Source organism: Condylura cristata, unplaced genomic scaffold, assembly GCF_000260355.1.
Source record: "Condylura cristata isolate star-nosed mole 26May11 unplaced genomic scaffold, ConCri1.0 scaffold00003, whole genome shotgun sequence".
NCBI lineage: Eukaryota > Metazoa > Chordata > Mammalia > Eulipotyphla > Talpidae > Condylura > Condylura cristata.
Genome location: NW_004567104.1, coordinates 33,011,732 through 33,035,715, shown reverse-complemented (window position 1 = coordinate 33,035,715; position 23,984 = coordinate 33,011,732). Strand labels below are relative to the sequence as shown.

The 23,984-nt window shown below is 39.8% G+C and overlaps 1 protein-coding gene across 1 annotated transcript; it reads right to left on the bottom strand.

The window, feature by feature from the left end:
* Positions 1-23,965, bottom strand: PARP9 (poly (ADP-ribose) polymerase family, member 9). Its single transcript, XM_012733750.1, has 11 exons — positions 23,824-23,965; positions 21,054-21,147; positions 20,239-20,272; positions 17,753-18,561; positions 15,366-15,590; positions 13,421-13,639; positions 11,317-11,377; positions 6,205-6,582; positions 2,914-3,047; positions 1,840-2,014; positions 1-706 (listed from the first exon to the last, which is right to left on the bottom strand). The coding sequence occupies exons 2-11, from the start codon at positions 21,066-21,068 to the stop codon at positions 345-347; spliced, it is 2,412 nt and encodes an 803-aa protein (XP_012589204.1). The 5' UTR covers positions 21,069-21,147; positions 23,824-23,965; the 3' UTR covers positions 1-344.
* Positions 23,966-23,984: the final 19 nt, after the last annotated feature.

The following is a 23,984-nucleotide window of genomic DNA, read 5'->3' as shown; positions in this document are numbered from 1 at the left end:
CCCCAATATGTCGCATTATTATCATTTTAGGAAAAAAAAGACTTGAATTACAAACACAAAAATATCTTTATTACATAGGAAATATTTCTTGTCCCCTATAGTAAAAGAGACGAAAGAACAATCTGAAAAAGAATGGTCATGAGGGTGTTTTAGATGGTATCTACCCACCCCAACTCCAAAAGATAAAGACAAAAATGAAAGCATTAAGATGATAGTATGTGGTTGGTTTCTTCAATAACCCAATAAGTCTGTCTGAAATAAGCCATTCTCTAAATCACTGATGGTCTTTATTTGGTTAGTTCCTCAAAAGCACAGTGATGCCAGCTGTTAAAATGATGTGGAGATTAATCAACTGAGCTGCCAGTTGAGTTCCTCCAGGAATATGGGGAAGAGAGCATCATGTTCTGTGGTGGAACATGAGCCTGGGAGCAAGTCCACAAATACAGGGGCATAGCCTGCGTGCCACTAAAAATAACAAAGGTTTCAGGATTGGAAACCATGTCAACTACACTGTCATGACTCTCAAAGTCTCCAGGACTCAATGGTGGAGGAACAATATTTGAGTGGTGACCCTGGCAGTAGGAGCCGATGAGTACTTCAGCCTCGAACACATAGATTAGCTTATCTGTGGTAGGTGTTTCCTTTACCTGGCGTGACAGATTTTGGAGCTTTTTGCTAAAGTATATGCCAGTTCCAAATTTGTAATCTAATAAAAGAAAGACATTTAAAAGATTAGTAATCTCTTGCAAATCATATTGTCATTTTGGGTTCTAATAAGTATTCTCTCTCTAGTCCCCTAAATTATCACAATCTCTTGGTCTCAAGTCCTTGAATCTGTAGCAAAGACAGCCAAAGTTGTTCCTTTGAGACAAATCAAAGCTGATAAAATCCGCACAATAATAGCTTACATTTAACTAACCGTTCAAGTTCACAGAGGAGTATATGATTTACAACTATTTTTATACTGATTAACTTCAATTAATCTGAGATTTGGGCAATATTTCCATTTAACAGACAAACAATCTGAGGTTAACAGATATTATGATTCAAATCAGCACTATCAACTAAGCAGCTGACAGAGAACCTAATAGAAGGAAGGTTGCATTTTCTCTTAGAACTTTGCCCTACTTCTACAGACTTTAAGTTAAGACTTTAAGCTTTAAAACTCCTGATAATATGGGTAGTGAAAATTACATTCAAAAAGAGAAGACAAACTATCTCTCAAACTATGGGTAGCATTCTAAGGAAAAATGTCAAGATAAGGGAACTCTGCGCATATATGGTAAAGACTGTGCATCTGCAATGGTTATGAAGATAGGAATTTAGAAGATAGGACATTCTGGTTAGTAAATGGACATTCTTTACTGTGGGGTAGTGATAAATCACTACTCCTTACCATGGCCTGGTGAAAGACTCTAGAGAAAGACCAATGCTTTCCATCTAGGTCCATGTTCAGCAGGCAATTTTCCCTGAATACTGTGCATGAATACTGTGATGCCAGGGAGGATATACTCTAACCCAATCACTGGAAATAAACATTCTTTTTTCTGATATAAATGCTTGTGATCTGCTTATTTTCTCTTCACTATTAAGAATACTCAAGAGTTTGAGAGCCAAACTCTGAACCTCAAGACATTCCCTGTTCAATGCCTTTCTATCCCCAACTTAGAGGAAAGAAAATTAAAACAACATTGAGGCCACATGTACCTTCCTTCCTTCCTTCCCTTTCCTTCCTCCTGCCAACCTCTCTCCTTCTTTCTTTACCTTTACTTGGGACTTAACCAAGCATCGTTTCTCATACAGCTCTGAACAACAGAAATGCAATGGGCTGACACTTACCAAAGGATGCCGAGTAAGTCCTTTGAAAGCCGACTCTGGATACCACTTTGCAGAACTGGTGTGGGACTTGCTGAAACAACCTGAGGCTTAAAGGTGACCTACACATTCCTCCTTCCATCATCATCTTCTTTCTTTGGAAGGCAAACCTGAGAGCCATGTTGTCTATCTTCTCTACCTATAATGCAAAAAAATGCAAATTGGAGAGATGTAAATTGTCTGACATTTCAAAAATAAAGACGCTTGTGGGCATATTACTATTGCATTCATTTTGCTTTCCTATAAAGTTGCATAAGAGTCTTTCCTCACTTCAACCCTCTTCTCATTTGACTTCTCTTCCAAATTGCCTGAACCTTTTTTGATAAATTGATCTAATAAGAATACACTATGTAGGTCCTCCCTGGTGGCGCAGCGGGTTAAAGCACAGCACTGAGAATCTAAAGCCGCTTCCGCTTCCACATGAGTTCGATCCCCGCCTGCCCCGAGGTGACCCACATGGCGTGGCAGACCTCTCCTGACCTGCCCGCTGCTCCCCTCAGCAGTGTACTTCCTCGATCTGCCTGTTCTGTTCCCCACTCTGTCTCTGGTGAAGCTTCTCACCGCCCCTGAGCCTCTGGCCTGTACCCCAGTTCTGTATGCACAAATAAATAAATCTTTAAAAAAAAAAAAAAAAAAACAAAGAAAGAAAGAATACACTATGTAATCCTTATGTTCCAGGAACTGGTAATGAAATGGTCAACAATGTAAACACAGTCTTTCCCCTATTAAAGCTCATAGTTTAATGAGAAATAAAAATAGGCAATTATAATACAGTGTGATATATGCTATTCATTTCTTTTATTTTGCTTCAAGCTATACAGGTAGGTCTTTCCTGAGACTTGATCTATGCTATCCTGACATTATTTCAACACTTGTGATTGCACTTGTACCTCACACCTGCACTTCCCTGCCTTCATTTCATTCTTACCCCTGGAATCCCATGTCAACGAGCAGCTAGCTATCATCAGCAGAGGAATTTTTCATGGCTACAGAGCCAAAAGAACTAATAGCAAGAGGAGTAAGTGTAGGTAGGTGTACCTTTATAACCTGAAAACCACACTTTTCAAATTGTTTCTTTTGATCTTGAATTTCTTCAGTTTCAAGTTTCAGACATTTCAGAAATTCATTTTCTTTCATTTCAAACTGGTTCCTTGGTTGCTGATCAACCCCTCCTAAAAATGAGCAACACAAAACTTTGTTTCAATGTTCTGTGACAGGTAAAATGTAAAGAAATTTAATGAAGCAAATTATAGAAATTTGGAGCAATAGATCAGCCAGTTGAAATTGTAGACCTCATGTTTAGGATATGCAAGAAAAGCTATCATACTACAAGAAATCACAGGATAAAATAGAGGGTTAATAAATTTGTCTTTGGATGATTTGGATTATGAGGATGAAGGGCTAAGAGAAAAATGGATTTTCACATAAACTCTCTCCATCAATACTGTAATGATGATATATAATTACGTTATTCACAGGAAATGTTTTTTATTTCTAACCAGGATGCCCATCAACGAAGAGACACATAAGGCAATATTAAGGAATGATAGAAAACAATACGAGGTTTCAAGATTTTATATAACACTTATATTTTATATATTACCCCAAGATTTTCAAAGAGATTTCATGTTTTCTACCTCATTTGATCACCACAATACCACCACTCAAATAATTAATACAATGTTACAAATAAAGAAATTAGAATATGAAAAATTAAGTAACTTGTCCAATATTACATAGCTAATACATACAAATCCAGATTATAAACTGACTTTCTCCAGTTTTCTTTTAGAAGCACAGCAGAACATTTGGTACATATATTATATTCCACCCAATAAAGAAGAATAAAATTTGGAGATTAGGCATCTATATTGATATGTCTTTCCTCCCTTTTTTAAAACTCTTTTCTTCTTTCTTTCCTTTCTTCTACCTCCTTTCCTTCCTTTTTCCTTAGCTTCTTCCTTCCCTTTTTAAATTCAAGGGACAACTTGTTAGATGCCAAAGGATCTTCCCACTATACTAAATATACTGATGGATAAATAGAAACTCCCCCAAAACTTATTTTTTTCCAGTTTATTTTTAGTTTGACTTAAGCCAAGTATATACTAACATGGCCTGATATTAGCAGGCTGAACTAATTGGATGTATTTGACTCAACCACAACAAGTAAATGATAAATTCAAAGAAACCTGCAATAGAGCCGAGTTATAAATCTGGGGACAAAGCTCTATAGCAGAGGAACTCCAAAGCCATGACATTTCAAAGGAAGAGCCTATAACTTAAATATGAAAAGCAATGCATAGATTTATGGACTCTAATATCAGAGTTCAGTGCACCTGAATTCAGCAAACACTTACTGAGCTCCTATTACATGCCAGTCACTGAGATGGGTGCTGGACACTCAAAGGTCCACAACTGGTATCAGCACACACCAGAAAGGATAAAAAAGTAGCAAGAAGACAAAACACTTAACTTCTATTATTTAAATGTTATTGCTATTATGGTTGTTCCCTATAATAACAACTCACTTCAAAATTATCTATTTGCTAATGGAGAGAGATCTTACTCTGATTAAGAGAGGTGAGTCTGTATGAACGTCTGACACACTGCAGGGATTAATATGCTTAGTCAACAACTAGGGAAAAAATGCCAAAATGCAGCAGACCAAGGGACTTACATGAGTAAACTCCCAAGAGCTATTGACAGTTTCACATTGTGAATGCAGTTAATTTAAAGTAATGCCACACACTTAATAATAGATCAATGTTTACTCTTGTTCTCTTGAGAAGAACCAATGTCAGTTTAAATATCCACATCTATTACATTTCAAAAGCTACGTAGAATTCATGATTTGGGATCTCATTCTTGAGAATTAATTTGTTCTTTCTTTTTTGACAGTGTGTTTCTGTAAAATGTGGATACAATATCTATTGCAAACTCCTTCTCACTTTGACCATTTCTGCCTGAATTATTTTTATAAACATGGTGAAAATAAGGAGTCCTTTGAAATTTTGCATTTAAATGTTGGTACTAAATCCATTCTCCATATTATTACCAGTAATAGTTCAAAAATAGAATTCTGACCTTATCTATGATTAACATCTTTCAAGATTTTCCATTTCTTTTAAGAAACACTAAACACTTTTTCAAGTAATTTATAAAGTCTTGCATAATCTAGGCCCTGCTATGGTCTGATATCTTGAAAGTTTCTTTCTTTGCCTTACTTCTACTCTACTTACTCTTCTGTTCTCCATTTGTGACACTTCTGAAAAGTTTTCCCCAAATCCCTGGTCTGGGTTAGGTGCCTTTGCTAGATGCTTCCTGAGCAACTTTCACCCTCTTCTTTCACGACAAACATGCTCTCTAGTTAGTCTCTCCACTTAGATTTTGAATGGGAATATGTCGGTTTTAGTGCTATAGCACTAGTGCCCAGCACAATCCTTGGCACAATCAAAGACACAATATACATTAGTTGAATAAAAAAAAAAAAAGTCTCAAGCTCCTCCCAAGATGGCATGATCAATGGTACAAATTTCAAGTTCACTCTGGGACTATTTTAAAAGTCAACCCTGGGCCCTCCCTGTTGGCTCAGTGGGTTAAAGCACAGCACTTAAGAAGCTAAAGCCACTTCAGCATGAGTTCCAACCCCTCCTGCCCCAGAGGCGACCCACAGGGTGTGGCAGACCTCTTCTGACCCGCCCGCTGCTCCCCTCAGCAGTGTACTTCATCCATCTGCCTGTTCTGCTCACCCCTCTGTCTCTGGTGAATCCTCTCACCACCCTGCACCTTAAATCTTAAAAAAATAATAATAATAAAGTCAACCCCAAATTCTGTCAATCTGATGAGTTTCTGTCCCAAGGTGATACTAGAGCGTACCTTATGGCACTAATGAAAAAATAGTGAGAAGGCTCAAAGTGAGTAATTTTTAGGGCTCTAAATGCTGCCAGCAACAAATAAATGCAATAAACTCAAAGAAATTAAGTAAGCAGGTAAAATGTATCCACATTTGTGTGCTCCCTCTGTAGAAGCAGAGGTATATTACCCTCTGCCCCCCTCAGTCTGAGTTTGGGTTACTCAGGTTTTCCATGTAATTGCCTCTTAGGCAATCCATGTCATAAGTGAATCCAACTGTGTGTGTGTGTGTGTGTGTGTGCATGTGTACTTATTTACTAATTATTAACCTTACAGAAAGAGAGCCAAAAAAAAAAAAAAAAAAAGGCTATAAAAGTTTATGGCTTAAAACAAAGCAAGCCCTGTTGCCCACAATCTCTCTTACCACATACAAACATATCCAAGAGAGACAGTTCACTTTCCAGCTTGGTTACTTACCTGACAAGCTCCAAAGGGCCTGCTCCTTTTTTCTTGCCATTGCCTCTTGAACTTGACACAGCAAATACTCAATTTTCATAATCACCTCAATGATGTCAGCGTGGGCTCCTTTAATCACTAACTTTGCCTTTCCCGAGCTGACATTCTCTGTGATAGAGACTCCTGTGGTGTTCTGTAACTGAGCAATGTTGTCATGTTCCTTCTTCCCAAAGTAGAAGATATGATTATTCTCAATGACATGGTTGCCCTGGTTGTAGAGCATCCTTAGGATCCACTGTTTGGCCTCAGCCATCTTCTCCGGGTTGAGTCCCATCAGACTGATGGCAGGAGATGTAGCTTTCTGTCCACATTCTCTTCTCTCTCTGGTCCACTGGGAGACTGAAAAGACGATTGTAAACAATCACAGAGGACAAGTGAGTTTTAACCTAATGCAGAACTAACCACCTTGATCAGTGTTTGCTCTCAGAACACTGTCACCACTGCCAGCAGTAGCAGTTTCAGTTAAATACTTACGTCTGAGGGCCGTGCTATGTATAAAGGGAATTTAAATGTGTGCTTTACAGTCTCCTTAGGAACATAGAGTTTATCATGACTTCATGTACATAAACATCCAAAAGGGCAAGTTTATTATAAAAAAGGAAAAGAAGGACAGGATGCTTGCACAGACACAAGTGGGCAGAAAGAGCCACCCCTGAAAGGGATAGTTTGTTAAAAGAGATGCTTCGTAGGTAGAAAGAGGGGTTAAAGTGTCAGCACTATCAAGCTATTATGCTATCACCAGTCACTGAGGCATGAGTTCAATGCCCATATGGCACAGCAGACTTCACCTGGCTCACCTGCTTCCCTCAGCAGTGTTTTTCAGTTGATCTGCCTGTTCTGCTCCCCACTCTGTCTCTGGTGAAGCCTCTCAACTCCTGCACCTCTGCCTACAACCCACTTCTTGTATGCATAAATAAATAAAAATAAATCTTAAAAGAGAGAGAGAGGCCCTCCCTGGTGGCGCAGCGGGTTAAAGCACAGCACTGAGAAGCTTAAGCCACTTCCGCATGAGTTCGATTCCCGCCTGCCCTGGAGGAGATCCACATGGCGTGGCAGACCTCTCCTGACCCGCCCGCTGCTCCCCTCAGCAGTGTACTTCGTCAAGCTGCCTGTTCTGCTCCCCTCTCTGTCTCCGCATCTCTGGCCTGTACCCCAGTTCTGTATGAGTAAATAAATCTTAAAAAAAAGAGAGAGAGAGAGAGAGAGATGCTTATATAGGTCCAGGCAGGCTTTATCATGCCTTGTCCCCGCTGACTACATTGGTCAATTCACAGCTGGGTTTAACATCTCATATGCTTGTCAACCAACTATTATTTCCTGATGAGTGGAATTTTCTTTTACCTATAAACAGCTCTGAAAACCAAAATTAAAGAGTTAAATTTTTTTTTAAAAAAATACAGCATTGGGCCCTCCCTGTTGGTGCAATGTATTAAAGCACAGCACTGTGAAGCTATGTGCAGCCACTGCAGCATGATCCCAGCCAGAGAGGTGACCCAGATGGCACAGCAGACCTGTCCTGTTTCACCCCCTGCTCCCCTCAGCAGTATGTTTCAGTCAATCCATGCATTCTGTTCCCCACTCTGTCTCTGGTGAATCCTTTCATTACCACACCGCTGGCCTATACCCCAGTTCTTGTATGCATAAATAAATAAATCTTCAAAAAAATACAGGCCTTTCTGATTATAACAATAATAAATGTTTATTATTGGAAAATTACAATTTATCAAAGTTTTATGAAAGGAAAAAATAGCCATAATTCCACTCTCTGGCATTCCTTCCCATGCCTTCTTTGTGTATGACAGGACAGTTTGCACCTCTACCACAAGTACCTGAGTGAAGCAGCTGCTGTCAGGGAAAACAGCATATCCCAACAGAGAAAGAAATGGGACTTGATTCCAACCCAACAACCTGCACCCTTGTCTATAATTCTCTCCACAAGTAGTGAAGATACAGGCAAAGAGAATTTCTAATAGAAATTTGATACTGACCCCAAACTGCAGGAAAATAGTGTAGGGCAATGGAACAGCTAAGAGGGACCTGATAGGGGAGGAAGTATTTAGAATTTGTAAAAAAAAAAAATCCCCTGAAATCATTTAAAAAAAAATCAAAGCCAGTAGCCATTAGGACAAAAGATATCACAGAAAAGGAAACACAAAGAATGAAGATATGTATGCAAATATATTCATCTTCATTGCTAAGCAGGAAAATTAAAATCTTTAGACTGGCAAAAATTCACAAGTCTGACTATATCAAGTATGAAAGGATGGACAGCACTTGGAGTGCCTATGACAGATGTAAAACTGGAATAATTCCTCCTATGATTACATTATTTAAAGAAATATACGCATGTGTATCAGGGGATATGGTCATGAAAGTTCACATTCTTGTTTGTAATAGCAAAAAAACTGGAAACAACCTAAGGATGGAATATTATTCTAGCAGTGAAAAAGTATGAACTTTAGTTACAAATGAATCTCAGAAACATCCTGGGAGGGGAAAAGTTGAGCATTTACATGTTCTACATTGTTCCAAGTGCTTTACATATATGACTTCATGCGATCCTCACAACCCCAGGAGATAGGCACTATCAGTAGACCCGCATCACAGATGCAATACTGATTCAGTTACTAAGTAACTTGTCCACAGTTATAGAACGAGCTTAAGTGGTATACATGGAGCTAGTAGGTGTGAGCAGTGTAATTCTGTGTTCACACAACTGTGCTTCCCAGTAAGTGATCCCAGGACAATAGTGGTAATTAGAATCTGGATGGCACCAGGAGCAATGAAAAAGTACCATAACAGATCTAGAAGTAAGAAGGGGAGGAGGGCTTCCTGTTGAGCACAACTAAAAGCCAATGTTTTAGATAATAGCAAGAAATGACAGGAATTTTTAAGTGGGAAACATATTTATTTTTTTGCCCTTGGTTTGTATAGGAGCTTTTATCACTTGTGAGAAGAAAATAAAACAATACATGGTGACACTATTTATCCATCATTATGAGGGAAAAAAATTTTTCTTTCTCTGAGATAACTGAGTAGCTCAGATTGCTAAAGGATCTAACACTAGGACCAGTTATTTTTAATAGTAACTTATGAATTAACTAGTTAATATTTAATATTAGCTATTTATTATAATATTATATAGTTAAATATTTCTAGTGGAATCACACTTCCCTATCTTCCTAAATGGTCAAACTTTTCCTTGAAAATCTGAGATTATCATCAGTAAGCAACAATAGTGTCAATGAATGTCCTGTGCTATAATTAATTCCCTTACACATATTCTCAAGAATTCCTGATGAATGAACCTTCCTGGTCACGTAGGGGTTGTCTCAGTGCTATCACTTCTGTGACCTCAGTTTGATCCCCAGCCAGGGAGCTAACTTATGTATGGCAAAGCAGACCTCTCATCTCTCCCGCTGCTGCCCTCAGCAGTGTATTTCAGCCGATCAGCCTATTCTGCTCCTTACACTGTGTCTAGTGAGTCCTCTCACCTCACTATCCTCCAACCTCCTTCCCCCTGCCCACACTTCTGGCTTACACACAGTTCTTCTACACAAAAATTTAAAAAAAAAAAAAATTTTTGATGAAAATGATAATGACAGATATTTGTACGTTTCTTCTGTAAATATCCTTACCAAAAATTCTTCTCCTATCACGCTTCCTCCTTAGATTCACTGTGTTTCACCAAACATGTACTATGTTTGTTTGCTTCTGTGAGTTTCTTTCCCTTAGTTGACCCACCCCACCAACTTTGGCCTTTGAAAATCTTGATATCCTCAAATCCCAGCTGGAAACTATCTCCTCTGTGAAGTCATTCTTGATCCTTCCATCAGTATGAATCCTTCCCTCCTCTGGGCCATCTGGGGAATTTACTCATCTTCACATTCATTATTTACCCTGTAATTTATTTAATACTTCACAATTCTTACATATATTCTCCAGATTTTCTCACACTAATGTGTCATTATTGTCATTGTACAGATAAACAGGCTGCTAAGAGGCACAGTAACAGACCAGAGTTCTTAAAAGTTCATTCTTCATTTCTACTTCTGGGTCACTGAACCTCTGTAAGAGAACTCTTCTCTTAAAGGATATAAGCAAATTCTTTGGACCCTAATGGGAAATATCCTAAAAGTTTTTATTACGTTGAAGGTACAATGTTCTTAACATATACAGAGGCTACAGATTAAAAAAAAAATCCCAAAAGTGCATACTAGATTTCATAGGCAATTTCATCTCAATTCACTCAAACTTCATTAAAGGAATGGAGCTGTAAGACAAACTAAATTCTCCTCCAGCTCTCAACAATGGTTGGTTTAGTTCAATGACCTCCAAGCCTGGCTGAGCAGCAAATCTGATGAGAGCTTTGAAAAAATATGTCCTTGACCTAGATCCAGAGTTCCTGAATCAGAATCTATTAAGGCTTATATTTTTGTTTAAGTTTCTGTCAAAATCCCAGTGATTCCTCAAGTTTGGGCAGGCAGCATTAGGCTAATATATTCATTGTTACCTGGTATTGCTGAAATGTGCTTTCTGCAATAACTAGTGAGTAACCCTATTTGAATGTAACCCTGTTCAAAGCATGACTTTGAATGACTTTATCTCCTTAGTTTATGAAGGGCAGACTTTATTTTAGAAAAATATATATATTGGTGAATAAAAACTACCCACAACAACTAAACTTCTCTTTGTTTATTTCATGAAATTGTATTAGGCAAGAAGTATAAAGCAGGTTGCTACCCAGGCAGAGCACAATGAAATTTGTTTAGTCTTCTCCTCTCGTTAGTTCAAATGATCGAGATTGAAAGTGCCTACAATGGGAGTCTATTTCTAAACCCTTGAATTTCTTAGATTTTTTAAGATTTATTTTTATTTATTTATGCATAAAAGAACTGGGATGTAGGCCAGGTGTGGGGGTGTGGGGTGGAGGGGAGAGGGAGGTGAGAGGATTCACCAGGGACAGAGTGGGGAGCAGAACAGGCAGATCTCCAGAAACACACTGCTAAGGGGAGCAGCAGGCAAGACAAAAGAGGTCTAAAGCACCATGTAAACCCTTGAATTTCTACTCACCATTTTGACTGATGAAACTCAGAGGACTGTGCTTAATCTTTTCCATTTCAGCACTAAAAATCTACAGGAAGCAAAGAGAGCAGAGGGTCATAAGTAAGGCGTTTATCCATTGTCATCAAAATCCCTCCCTCTATCTGCACACCCCACCAATGACCTCACTCACTCTGTCGGTCCTCATTCTTACTGCTACAACTCTACAGCGACACGTAACAAAATCTTGGGGGACAGAAAACACAGCACTACAATTGAATACAGCGTATAGGAGAAATAAGTATAAGGAAAATGGGAAGAATAGCAAAATCTACTATAGTATGACACAAGCATGTACTCCAAGGTAAGTATAAACTTCTCAATTACTGAGAGGTGCCTAACAATTACAAACTTCCCTATACCTAGCCAGGCAGCAAAAGGAATTAAAAACCTTTACATTGTTTCAACAAAAGGCAAGCTAGTACAAATATAAGTTTACTTGTTTGTAGGGAGAAATAGTGACAACTAGACACATGGAGACCGGCTCTGAAGAAGGTAAAAGAGAATGATCAGAAAACTAATGTGCAGAGACACTCCCTCTGCCAGGCACTGAGCAAGGCCCATTCTACTCCAAACCAAGTCACCTCCCTGGGAAGTGAAAGGAGCATCTGAATGTTACTGTCAGCAGAAGCAGAAACCTGGGTCTGAAAACCTATTTTAAAGTGCTGTATCTAATTGTATTTCAATGTATTTCACTTCCTTTTTATTCTTCCTAATGTTAATGAAATCCTTTTTGAAAATGCCAGATAAATGAGAACAAGGCAAAGAGATGCTTCTTTAAAGGCAAATCAGCACAGCAATATATACTAACTATGCCGAATACAAATATCAGGAACTTACTAACATGTTAGAAATGCAGTTTGATCTGACCTCTCTGCAACAAAAGACTGAGATGAAGGGAAAAGTAAATACGGCACACACAAATCTCCACACAGACACTTTCTCTTACACACTTTCCTCCATCTTTGTGTTAGAACACAACTGACTCCACTCTGAGTTCAACGGAAAGAATCAATTGCATTTGAGGGCAATACTGGGATATGGCAAAGCAGCCACATATCCTCCTGCTATTAAAGAATTTATCATTTAATTGGGAAAAAAGGTACCAAACAATCCACTTAACTTAGTAATCTGTTTAGCACTCAGTGTACTGTAACTCATTACAGCTCATATAACAACAATACACCTTCAACCTTCATGGAGGGCTGACTGTGTGCTAGGTACTATTCTGTGTTTTACATCTATTAACTCATTTAATTCTCATAATAGCCCCATAAAATGGTAGTTATTACCCAATTTAAAAGTGAGGAACAGGCCCTCCCTGGTGGCGCAGCGGGTTAAAGCACAGCACTGAGAAGCTAAAGCCACTTAAGCATGAGTTCGATTCCCCGCCGCCCCGGAGGTGATCCACATGGCGGGCAGACCTCTCCTGACCCGCCCGCTGCTTCCCTTAGCAGTGTACTTCAACAATCTGCCTGTTCTGCTCCCCACTCTGTCTCTGGTGAATCCTCTCACCACCCCCGCACCTCTGGCCTGTACCCCGTTCTGTATGGATAAATAAATAAATCTTTTAAAAAAAAATGGTGAGGAACAGATAAGTAAATTCACTTGCCTAAGGAGTTGACTGACTTGACAATGGAAGTCAAAGATTTTATTTTAAAGATACCAGATTTAAGACAACAGTCAGATATCCAAGAAGAAATGAAATAGGACAGAAGATGAGGGTTTGAAGATGCTCAGAAGACAGGACTTGAAGTTATGGAAAAAGTAAGAATGGTGTTCTGAGAGGGAGAGAGAAACAGAAGACACCACTCTGAAACTAGAATGTTGTTTACCTTCAAGAGCAGAGGAAAGAAGAAATGCCAACGAAGGAAAAGAGAACAGGTAGGCAGTTTGTAAATGTGGTTTCCATAAAGACATTCTTTAATAGAGGTAGACAATTTGTAAAAATGAAATCTCAGCTAGTTAGATCATCACTACACTGTAAAGCACTGTGTCTTATATTGGAAATACTAAACAAATTCTGAACGAATGAGGGAATGATCTATGGGACATTTCTAAGATACTAACTTACCGTATATAGGTCTTGTTTTGGTAAAATCACAAACTTTATAGTTAACTTTTTGTTCACATGCTGATTGGCAAATGTTATGACTTCTTTAAGCATGATCTCTGCTGCTGTAGCCATCTCCATACGAATAACAGTTCCAGTTCCAAGGGCAGGAAAGGAAATGGAAGTTACACCTAGTTCAAGACATTTAGACAAACAAGTCTTCACTGCATTCATCAACATCTATAAGAAAAAGACAAATTTCAGAACAGTCTTTGAGTCAACAATAGGATAAAACTTCACTTACCCCTTGTTCCTGCCCATATTTTACAATGCAAACCTCCTCTCTCCCCCAGCACCACGTTCATGTCTCTTCAAAAGGCAGAAAAGTCTCACTCCAAAGGGAACCATTATATCTATAAGGTTAGATGATAAGAAATCAAAGGACCAAGAAATTAAAATAACTGAATGGTCCATTTCGAGCTATTCAGGAAGTTGGGGGAGCAGTTTATGTAGCTCGACCATCTCCCTAGGTCGGAGAGTCAACTGACACTTTATGCCCATTCCTTTGCTACTTCCAGATCAGCAAAAAAGAGATGTTGGAAGTGTAACAAAAGTGTTAGAAGTTAAAATAGCTGAGTGTGTAACCAACATCATTAAGATCTGCCATGTAATTTCTCTTTGAAAAGTCTTAGTATAGTTGGCCTATTTAAACTTTCCATTAACATTTTTTTTTCACCATCCCAACTGAAGACTACTACAGGAAGACTGTCTTTGAAAGAATCTTGGAAAACTGAGGGGTAGAGAGTGACCGGAGGACCAATGTGAGATTAGAGAGGAATGGTGACAGAATAAAGACAAAGGCAGAGAAAGGGATTAAGTTTCTTTCTCCACATCTCACGGGTTCCCCCTGCTCTTTAATGTGTACATTTTATGTGATTCCCACATAGAGATGGCCAGAAAACCTATCTTTACTGCAAGCAGAGGTGGAAAGAGACCCCAGGTGGGCCCTCTCTGGTGGCACCGTGGGTTAAAGCACAGCACTAAGAAGCTAAAGTCACTTCAGCATGGGTTTGATCCCTGACCCAGAGGTGACCCAAATGGTGCCGCAGACCTCTCCTGGCTTGCCCGCTGCTCCCCTCAGCAGTGTATTTCATCGATCTGCCTATTCTGCTTCCCATTCTCTCTGGTGAATCCTCTCACGGCTCCTGCACCTCTGGTGAATCCTCTCACGGCCCCTGCACCTCTGGCCTGTACCCCAGTTCTGTATGCAAAAATAAATCTTTAAAACAAAACAAAACAAAAAGAAAAGAAAAAGACCACATGTATCAGAGTAGACAGAAATGGGCATGGAAGGGAAATCCCAGGTCCTCCTGGATTTAACAGATAGAAGGAAATACAGAGAGACTGAATTCCAGGCCCGCTGGGTGTGGTGAATGGTGTCGAGAGCCCTGAAGTTTCTGTTCTCTCTGCAGTCTACACACTTAAAACTTAGACGTGACTTATATAACTTTTTTTAAAAAGATTTATTTACCTTTCATACAGAACTGGGGTACAGGCCAGAGGTGCAGAGGATTCCCAGAGACAGAGTGGGGAGCAGAACAGGCCGACTAATGAAGTACACTGCTGAGGGGAGCAGCAGGCGAGTCAGGAGAGGTCTGCCACGCCATGTGGGTCACCCCCAGGGTGGGGATCGAACTCATGCTGAAGTGGCTTTAGCTTCTTAGTGCTGTGCTTTAACCTGCTGCAACACCAGGGAGGGCCCGACTTATATAATAACATTTTTAATTAAACTTCTTAAAGTAACTTGTGACAATACTTAGGTCAATATTTAGGTATCCATGGGAATGACAGAAATTGAGGATGACCCCACATGACAATACCCCATGCATATAATGACAGGACAGAAATTCAACAAAGACTACAGAGACTATGGAGCTACAGAATGATAAACTTATTTTGACCTTACCTGTGTTTTGGAATGTTGTGAATTCCACAACACATGGAATATATAATGACAGTGTAATTTAAATCCTTTTGTGACCAAAACCAGTGGACTATCTTTAGTTAGCTTGGCCATTTTCTTATTAAACTCCTTTTCCATTTCTTTTCCTGCGTGTTTTAGAATTGATGTTGACACAGGTCCATGTTTAAGATTACCAGGTGGTTTTGCAGAATTAACAATTACATTTGTCTGAAAGAAAAAATAATGGATAGAATTCATTATTAAATTACTTTTTCTTAAATGACTAATTTAGCTTTTAACCAGAAAAGCTTTGAAAAGTACACTTTGAAGATCCTAAACCCACAAAATATCATTTCATAACAAAAACTCAAATTTCCAAAGTGTTATCATTTGATTGCCATTAGTCTGTTTATTCAGAAATTAGGTAAAGTGTGTTAACAGTGATTTTTTTTTTTAAAGATTTATTTATTTATTTGTGCATACAGAACTGGGGTACAGGCCAGAGGCTCAGGGGTGGTGAGAGGCTTCAACAGAGACAGAGTGGGGAGCAGAACAGGCAGATCGACGAAGTACACTGCTGAGGGAAGCAGCGGGCGGGCCAGGAGAGGTCTGCCACGCCATGTGGTCTCCTCCGGGGCAGGCGGCAGGCGGGAATCTAACTCATGCAGAAGTGGCTTCAGATTCTCAGTGCTGTGCTTTAACCCGCTGCGCCACCAGGGAGGGCCTAACAGTGATTTTTATTGTAAACATCTATCAGCACCTTGTTGGCTTATACCTCCCAATATATGCAGATTCTGAGCATTTCTTTTGATTTGTTTGAAGCTCTATTCAAATGGTTTCATTTCCTTGGCCAGTTATCACTTTTGCTATTTCTGTGTGAATTTTCTGTTTTGTTTTAAACAGAAAATTCTCAGGAAATTTCTACTTGCTAAGGTTTTATTTTGAAGATAAATAATATATTGTTAAAGTAAATACAAATTGGACAAAAAGTCCAATGAAAAGGGGGCTACTTTAATGGGGAACTTGGTAAAGTCCCCAAATGCCCACTCACTCACCCATCCTACAGAACATCCTAGTACTTCATCTGTTCCTTTGTTAAAACAAAATTTTTTTATTTATGCATACAAGAATTGAGGTGTAGGCTAGAGTTGTGGGGCAGTGAGACGATTCACCAGAGACAGAGTGGGGAGCAGAACAAGCAGATCTACTGGAATACACTGCTGAGGGGGGCAGCAAGGGAGACAGAAGTGGTCAGCTGTGCCATATGGGTCAGCTCCCTGTTTGGTAATCAAACTCGTACAGTGGCTGCTGATAGCTTCACAGTGCTGCACCACCAGGGAGGCCCTTCATCTATTCTTTCAAAAACAGACTGTACATGTACATGGGCTATCTTTAAGTACTATCACTTCCTAGCTAGCCCCCAGAGCTGTGCTAAAGTGGGGGCTATATTCTTCTTTCCCCCTATGCCCACATTCTCTTGAGTCCTCCTGATGGCTTTAGTTCCCCTCAGAAATACATTCTCATGGATGTTAATGAATATTTCACTTTGAAAATGCAATTAAAATTTGCAATTTGGGGCCCTCCCTGGTGGCGCAGTGGGTAAACGCTGAACCAAGAAGCTAAAGCCACTTCAGCATGAGTTAGATCCCCAGCCATGGAGCTGACTGACATTTTGAGTCAGCAGACCTCTCCTGACCCACCTGCTGCTCCCCTCAGCAGTGTACTTCGTTGATCTGCCTGTTCTGCTCCCCACTCTGTCTCTGTTGAATCTTCTCACCGCCCCTGCACCTCTGGCCTGTACCCCAGTTCTGTATGCATAAATAAAAAAATCTTAAAAAATAAATAAATAAAATAAAATAGACACTAAGTTCCTTGGAATTAGATTGTCCCATCAAGAGTTTTTTGGTTACTACCCATAGGTTGCTTCAGAAAATTCATATGGTTGGTCCCCCTCCCATAAGATTTTTCAAAAAATTATTTTTCATATAAAAAAATAGACACTAAATTCCTTGGAATTAGATTGTCCCATTTCCTCATGATGCTTAAGAATAAAGCAATAATACTTATAAGTATTTTTCATGTGTCAAATTCTATTCTAAGCATTTTATGTGTATTGATTCCAACTCTAAGATACAAATGCTCTGATTATCCTCAATGTACAGAGCAGGAAATCAAGGACCAAAAGAGAAAGTAACTCAATTCAGATCACCCAGTTAGTTAAAAGCAAAACTAGTGTTTGAATCTAGATGTTCTTTATCTGATGTCCATACTGCTAACCTTAGTAAAATGCTTTCCTAACAGTGTTTGAAACAATGTTCAAAATATACTTGATAGGTAATCAGTGGCTTAGAGATCCCCTTGGCAGTACAGGAGAACAGAAACAGACTCACCTCCTGCTGTTCAATGTAGCCCTGGACAACCTGCAGAGTAAAGTTGTTTACAACCAAGACTCCTTTTTGATTCATCCAGGATTCCAGTTCATTCTTCCCTAGGATCTCTTCTGAACTTTTTTTAAAGGCAGCAACAGTAGGATCTTCATTGCTTACCAGGTGAATTTCTTTCAAACAACTGTTCAGTTGTTTTTGCTGGAAATATTGATGGATCGTTTCCACAATGATCTTAGTACACAAAAACAGAGGGAACTGGAAAACCCCAGAGCTCACAGCTGGAATTGCTATTGTCTGAATTTCCCTGCTCTTTGTGGCAAATTCCAGAATGTTCACAATAGCCTTTTGCAGTACACAGCAACATCTCTCTCTTTCCCACTCTTTCCACCGAGGTCCAACAGCATGGATAATCAATTTGCAGGGAAGCCTCCCTGCTTTTGTGACAGCTGTCTCACCAGATTGTAGTTTACCATTATTTAGGATGTATGCTCTGCTCTCCTCTTGGATTTCTAAGCCACCAGCTTTCACCAGGGCTAGGGCGAGGCCTCCTCCATGTATAAGCTCTTTATTGGCTGCGTTCACTACCACATCAACAGCATGTCTGGTGAGGTCGTCCTTCCAGACAGACAACTCTAGCCTAGGAGTCAGCATTTTTCTGAAGACTTGTAGAGAGTTGTTACCTTCCTGGACTGTAGAAACCAGGGTGGACTCACAGTCAAATTTATTCTGGAGGAGTTCATGCAGCAGACTCTTATTATTTTTTAAAATGTTGAAGTCATTGTGATTAATGGGAATTTGCCAATTATTGTTTTCTTTAAGAGTGCCAGTGTTTGGAAAAGGAGAGAAGATTAAAAAATAAATGAGCAAGGGTTTCTTTGAAAAGATGTAATTCCACCTCACACTAAGAGACTGAATCTATTATACACAAAGAGAGATGAAGGAGTCTAGCCTCCTTCCTGATTTTCCTTCTCATGTAGACATGTAATTAAGCCATGCACATCCAAGAGTCTCTAACAGTGGGTCACCTATGAAGTGCTTAGTTTCATGACTGACATACAATAAGTACTATGATACAATGAAGATGATGAGAAAACTGTGTGAATAAGGACTTTTGATATCTAAAAAAATTTTTTTAATCTACACAAAAATGATAAGACCCAGCCTTAAGACACATGTATTAGAAGCAACTTATAATTGACTTATAATTAAGTCAAAAACATATAAAGGCTTTATTCATAACTTGTTTGCTTTTGTCAGTTTTTTAGCTTCGGTTCTCTTAGAAACAGATTCTGAGGCAGGGAGAATGGTCTGAGTGAGTGTGATCCTAGAAAACACCAGGAGAATGAGGTGGGTCAGGTCAAATGGGAAAAGCATGAAAAGATGAACAAAAAAGGTGTGTTATGAAGCAAATGAAGCTTAACTCCAACTAGGGGACAGTTAAGTAGATTATGTGTCTCCAAGTCACTTCACCAGAGGGGCTATGTGACTGGGACATGTATCCAATTTATTTTTTAAGATTTATTTTATTTATGCATAAAAGAACTAGGGTACAGGCTAGGGGGACTGGGGGATGAGAGGATTCACCAGAGACAGAGTGGTGAGACAGAGTGGAGCAGAACAGGTAGGCTGACTGAAATACACTGCCGAGGGGAGCAGCTAGTGAGATGGGAGCGGTCTGCTGCCCCATGAGGGTCATCTCCCTGGCTGGGATCAAACTCATGCTGCAGTGGCTGCAGAATAGGTTCATAGTGCTGAGTGTTAATCCCTTGCGCCACCAAAGAGGTACACCCAATTTCTATTAGTCACTGATTGAGGACACTCCATAGGAGTCATGGTGCAGCAAATATGGAAGATCCTTGTCAGTACCACAGTAAACAAATTCTTCATCATATTCTAGTTTCATGGCACAATTCTGGTGGGATTAAAACAAACTCACTAAACATTATTTATTCCATGTGGCAGGTAAGAAGATATGCTACTGAGATCTTCTTGAATATGATATGGGAGTGGGTAGAATATAGTTTACTGATGGTTTCTAGTTGTTAGCCCCTTAAAAGCATTCTAAAATAGGTAAAGTAAGGTAATCACATTTTACTTCAACTTTCATTTACACTATAAGCACCTAGTAGCAGTCAGATCTAACTGGCCAGCATTTTGGTTGCAATCTTAAATGGGCAGCCCCCAGTATGATACAGGTTAAGCAAGGGACACTCTGGGGGTCACTTTTTCTGGCCCACATAAGTTCTAGGGCTGTGATCAGAAGCTTCTCACAAGCTTTTATCTTGTGAGAAGGCAAGGAAAACCCTAAAAGAGTATCTGTCTGAAAGCACTCCCCTCCTGAGGCACATGCAGGTTAGCAAGCTTCACCAATAATGTCCCGCAAACATGCCCCTGAAAGCCTGTGGAAGAGACATTGTCCTTCCATATTTCCCTTTCACCCAAGAGGAAAGATTTCCAGAAATAAGAGGGAGAGAATGAGGTCATCCTACCTGAATCCTCACTGTAAGCTGCTTCTACACCACCCTGTGAAAAAATGAGAGTGGTTTAAAAAGGACATAAAACCAAATGATTAGATTACCAATAACACATACAGTTTACTAAACACAAGGCAACAGAAACCTGCTGAAAGTGCCAGATTTGAGGGGCAAAGGGGACATGTGCTTGCTTACTTGTTTAATCTGTGTGTCTGAGTACCTGAATTACTTACATTCCAGCAAGCATGATTTTGCCCAAAGGCCAATACACCTCTAACTCAGGATGAGATGAAGGGCTAGATACTAGTACTTTAAAAGGCCCAACGGTCACAAACCAAACTAACCCAAATCTCTCACATAGACCTCTCATCTCCAAAGGCTTCTGAAGTTTCTCCAGACAGAAAAGACCACGTGGAACATACCTCATCTGCTACATCGCCCAGTGTCAGTAAGGACTCAGGTTCAATTGCTTATTTCATGACACAAGTCATAAAGCAGAATTTTCAGGCTAACAAATGAGGTGACTTCTCTATTCCCTTGCTTTTATTCATCACCTTCCTTTCTCCATCCTGCCAAAAGCAGAATTGCTTTTGGCAATTGAACAGATACGATGAACAGATACGATGTTTGATATGAATATCAAAGTGATATTGAGGGGACATTTTAAAAAAAAGTCATTCATCCTCTTATTGATTCTGTTGAATGGATTAGCATATTCTTGACTCCCCACTGAAGAATGCCAGATATAATTAAGATTACTTGCTTTTACATAAAGAAATTATCATGTGCTGATCAAAGTCCATGATTTATATACATCTATACTTTTTTACCTCCAAAAACTCCATCCTTCAGGTCTCTGGGTTTTTTAAATTTTTATACTCTTTTCCTTTTCCGAGCACAGTTCCCAAGTGTTATGATCCACTTCTAGGAAAGAACAGAAAGGATATAATAAACATTGAGAATTTGGCAAGAATATAACAGAGGAAGATTAAACATGATTTCTGATCTTGAGTAGTTTTTAATCTCATTGGCGAAGATTCATGCTTTGTATTTGCTACTGTTGTTATTGTTTACCTTCAGTCTTACACATAAGATCCAACTGGAATCATACTGGCAGTTCAGAAAAGGGAAAACACAGAATAGGTTACAGCAGAAAAACTTTATCGAGAAAGTGAGACAAAAGTCAGGCTTCCAAGGAGGGAGTAGGCTGTTTTAGAAAAAAAAGGATGATAACTGAGTAGTTAAGAGTGTTCAGTATTCAAAGAACATTAACATAAAAACCATCCTCATGAGGCCTCTGGAGATTGAAGAAAGAGGGAACTAGTTGGATTTGTGCTTGTGAAGGGTGTGTGTGAGTTTGATAAATATCCCTGATCTACTTAGGAAGAGAAATAGCTGGATAAAAACTGGAAACTTAGGGGAAACATCTTAGTGACTTTCTGTCAAATAAGCATTAAAGACTGACTTTTTTTAAAATGATGAGCAAAATATTTAAAGACATAGTTGTTCCTACTTGTCTGATAGTTATGTTTAGATCTCTGAAATTATTTCTAATACCTTTGCAATAGAAAAGTTTTGTATGATACCTAGGATCAGAGCACTATTTTTCTGTCAGGAAAAGCAGAAGCAAGTCTAGTACAGTGCTAAAATGTGATAAATTGCCTCCAGAGGGCACTGGTGTTTCCACAAAAGAGGAAGACCAGTGTCTGCTTGGGCTTTAGGTGGGTGGTTTCCTTCTTCAGACTAGGTTTTGTTTCATTTCTTTATTTTATTTTATGATTTATTTATTTATGCATCAAGAACTGGGGTACAGGCCAGTGGTGTAGGGGGTAAGAGGATCACCAGAGACAGAGTGGGGAGCAGAACAGGCAGATGGACTGGAAGCAGTGGTAGAAACGGGAGAAGTCTGCAGCACCACGTAAGTAGCTCCCTGGTTGAGGATCAAACTCATGCTGCAGTGGCTGCAGATAGCTTCACAGTTCTGGACTTAATCCCTCACACCACCAGGGAGGCCCCAGACTAGGTTTTAAAAGTTGAGAGATAGACTTGTTTGTGGAGTTGATGTCCACTGAACTGAAAGAAATTAGAAACAAGGAGCATATTGCCCAAAACATTCAACCTCTCCCATTTTACAAACAATAACCAAGAGTCCTGCCAACTTACCATAGAAGTTCCCACTGTGTTTCCAGCTGGCCATCCAGCTGCCTGCTTAACTGTTGCAGTCTGGCTCCCTATGTCACCCCAAACACTCCTCTATGTGTTAATCCTAATAGGGATTTGGGAACTCCTCAAATGTCCATAAATAAGCATAGTGCTAATAAATGAATGGAACAAATTCCTAGAAGTGGAAATGCAGAATCATAAAGTACATGTAGTTTCAATCTCACAGTCCAGCCAAATAATTTCTCTGTAAAGACTAACCCATTTTCATTTCCATCAAGTGTAAAAGCTTCTCTGGTATCTGCCATCATTCATCCCTGATTGGAAACATATCCTCCACAAGTTCAACACCAGCTTTTTAAAATGCACCTGGGATATATCACGTTCCTGCTTTCCCTGCTTACAGTCTTCCATTTCTCCTACTGATCTTAAGACCTTTGAACATCTAGACCTGTGCTAACCAAGGTCGGCCATTAGCCACAAGGAACTCTCTAGCACTTGAAATACAGCTAGTTCCAACCAAGATGTGATACAAGTGTGACATAAACTGGATTGCAAAAACTTAGTAAGACAAAAAGAATGTAAAATATTTGGATTTTTAACATTACATGTTAAAATGATTAAATTTAAGATATGTGTTAAATAACATACCATCAAAATTAAGTTCCCCTGTTACAATGTTTAAGCTATGGCTGGGCCCTCCCTGGGGACACAAAGGTTGTTAAAGCACAGCACTATGAAGCAATAGGCAGCCACTGCAGCAGAAGTTCCATCCCCAGCCAGGGAGCTCTGGGACTTGGTATAGCAGATCTCTCTCAGTAGATCTGTTTTGCTTTCCACACTGTCTCTAGTGAATCCTCTCACCCCTGCACCTCTGGCCTGTACCCCAGTTCTTGTATGCATAAATAAATAAATCTTTTAAAAATTAAAAATAAACTATGTCTATAAAAGTTTTGGAAATTACATATGTGGCTCTCCACTGTATTGCTGCTGGACAGCACTGATCTAGATGCTTCCTTCATGTCCCTCACTCATCTTCCAGAGAGATTCAGAGCTCCCTCTGCGCCTCAGACCACAGCAGACATACTGGCACAGACCTCTCCCCCTCTCCTGCCCCACTTCCCCAACCAAAAGCTGCTTCAAACTTCCCCCTGCAGGCCTCAGGGATTTGCTTCTCTAGTCACAAGTCCCAGCCTTTACAAGCCCTTGACTTGTGGCCTTGCCCTACCAACCTGGGCAGCACGAAGCCCAGTTCTGTTGGCCAAATCAAGGAAAGAGGACAGAAAAAAGTCGAGCTGGAGGGAGGTAACAGGTGAAAAGGTGACAAATTCAAGTCTTTTTTAAATGTAGGTTATGTTTAATCTGAAATCAGCGTGTGAATTATAGATTTGCAGCAAACAATGAAAATTTGAAGCAATCACAGAACCCGGAGAAACTTACTTTTGATGACTTAAACAGCTGACCACTCTACCCCTCACCTGGGGAGACCCGAGCCGGTCGAGCGCCACTCGGGAGCGCGAGGGTGTCCAGCGCCCGCGGGAACTGGGACCCGGGCCCGACACCCGCCGGGGGACGCGGAGAGGAGCGGGGCTCTGCCGGGA

What these genes read in the sequence shown, in the direction of transcription:
- PARP9 (XM_012733750.1), bottom strand. An exon ending in CACAACATTCCAAAACACAG is followed by an intron (nt 13,640 to 15,365) that starts GTAAGGTCAAAA and finishes TTTTTCTTATAG; the next exon opens with ATGTTGATGAATGCAGTGAA. An exon ending in GAGTTTCATCAGTCAAAATG is followed by an intron (nt 6,583 to 11,316) that starts GTGAGTAGAAAT and finishes TCGTCTTTTCAG; the next exon opens with TCTCCCAGTGGACCAGAGAG.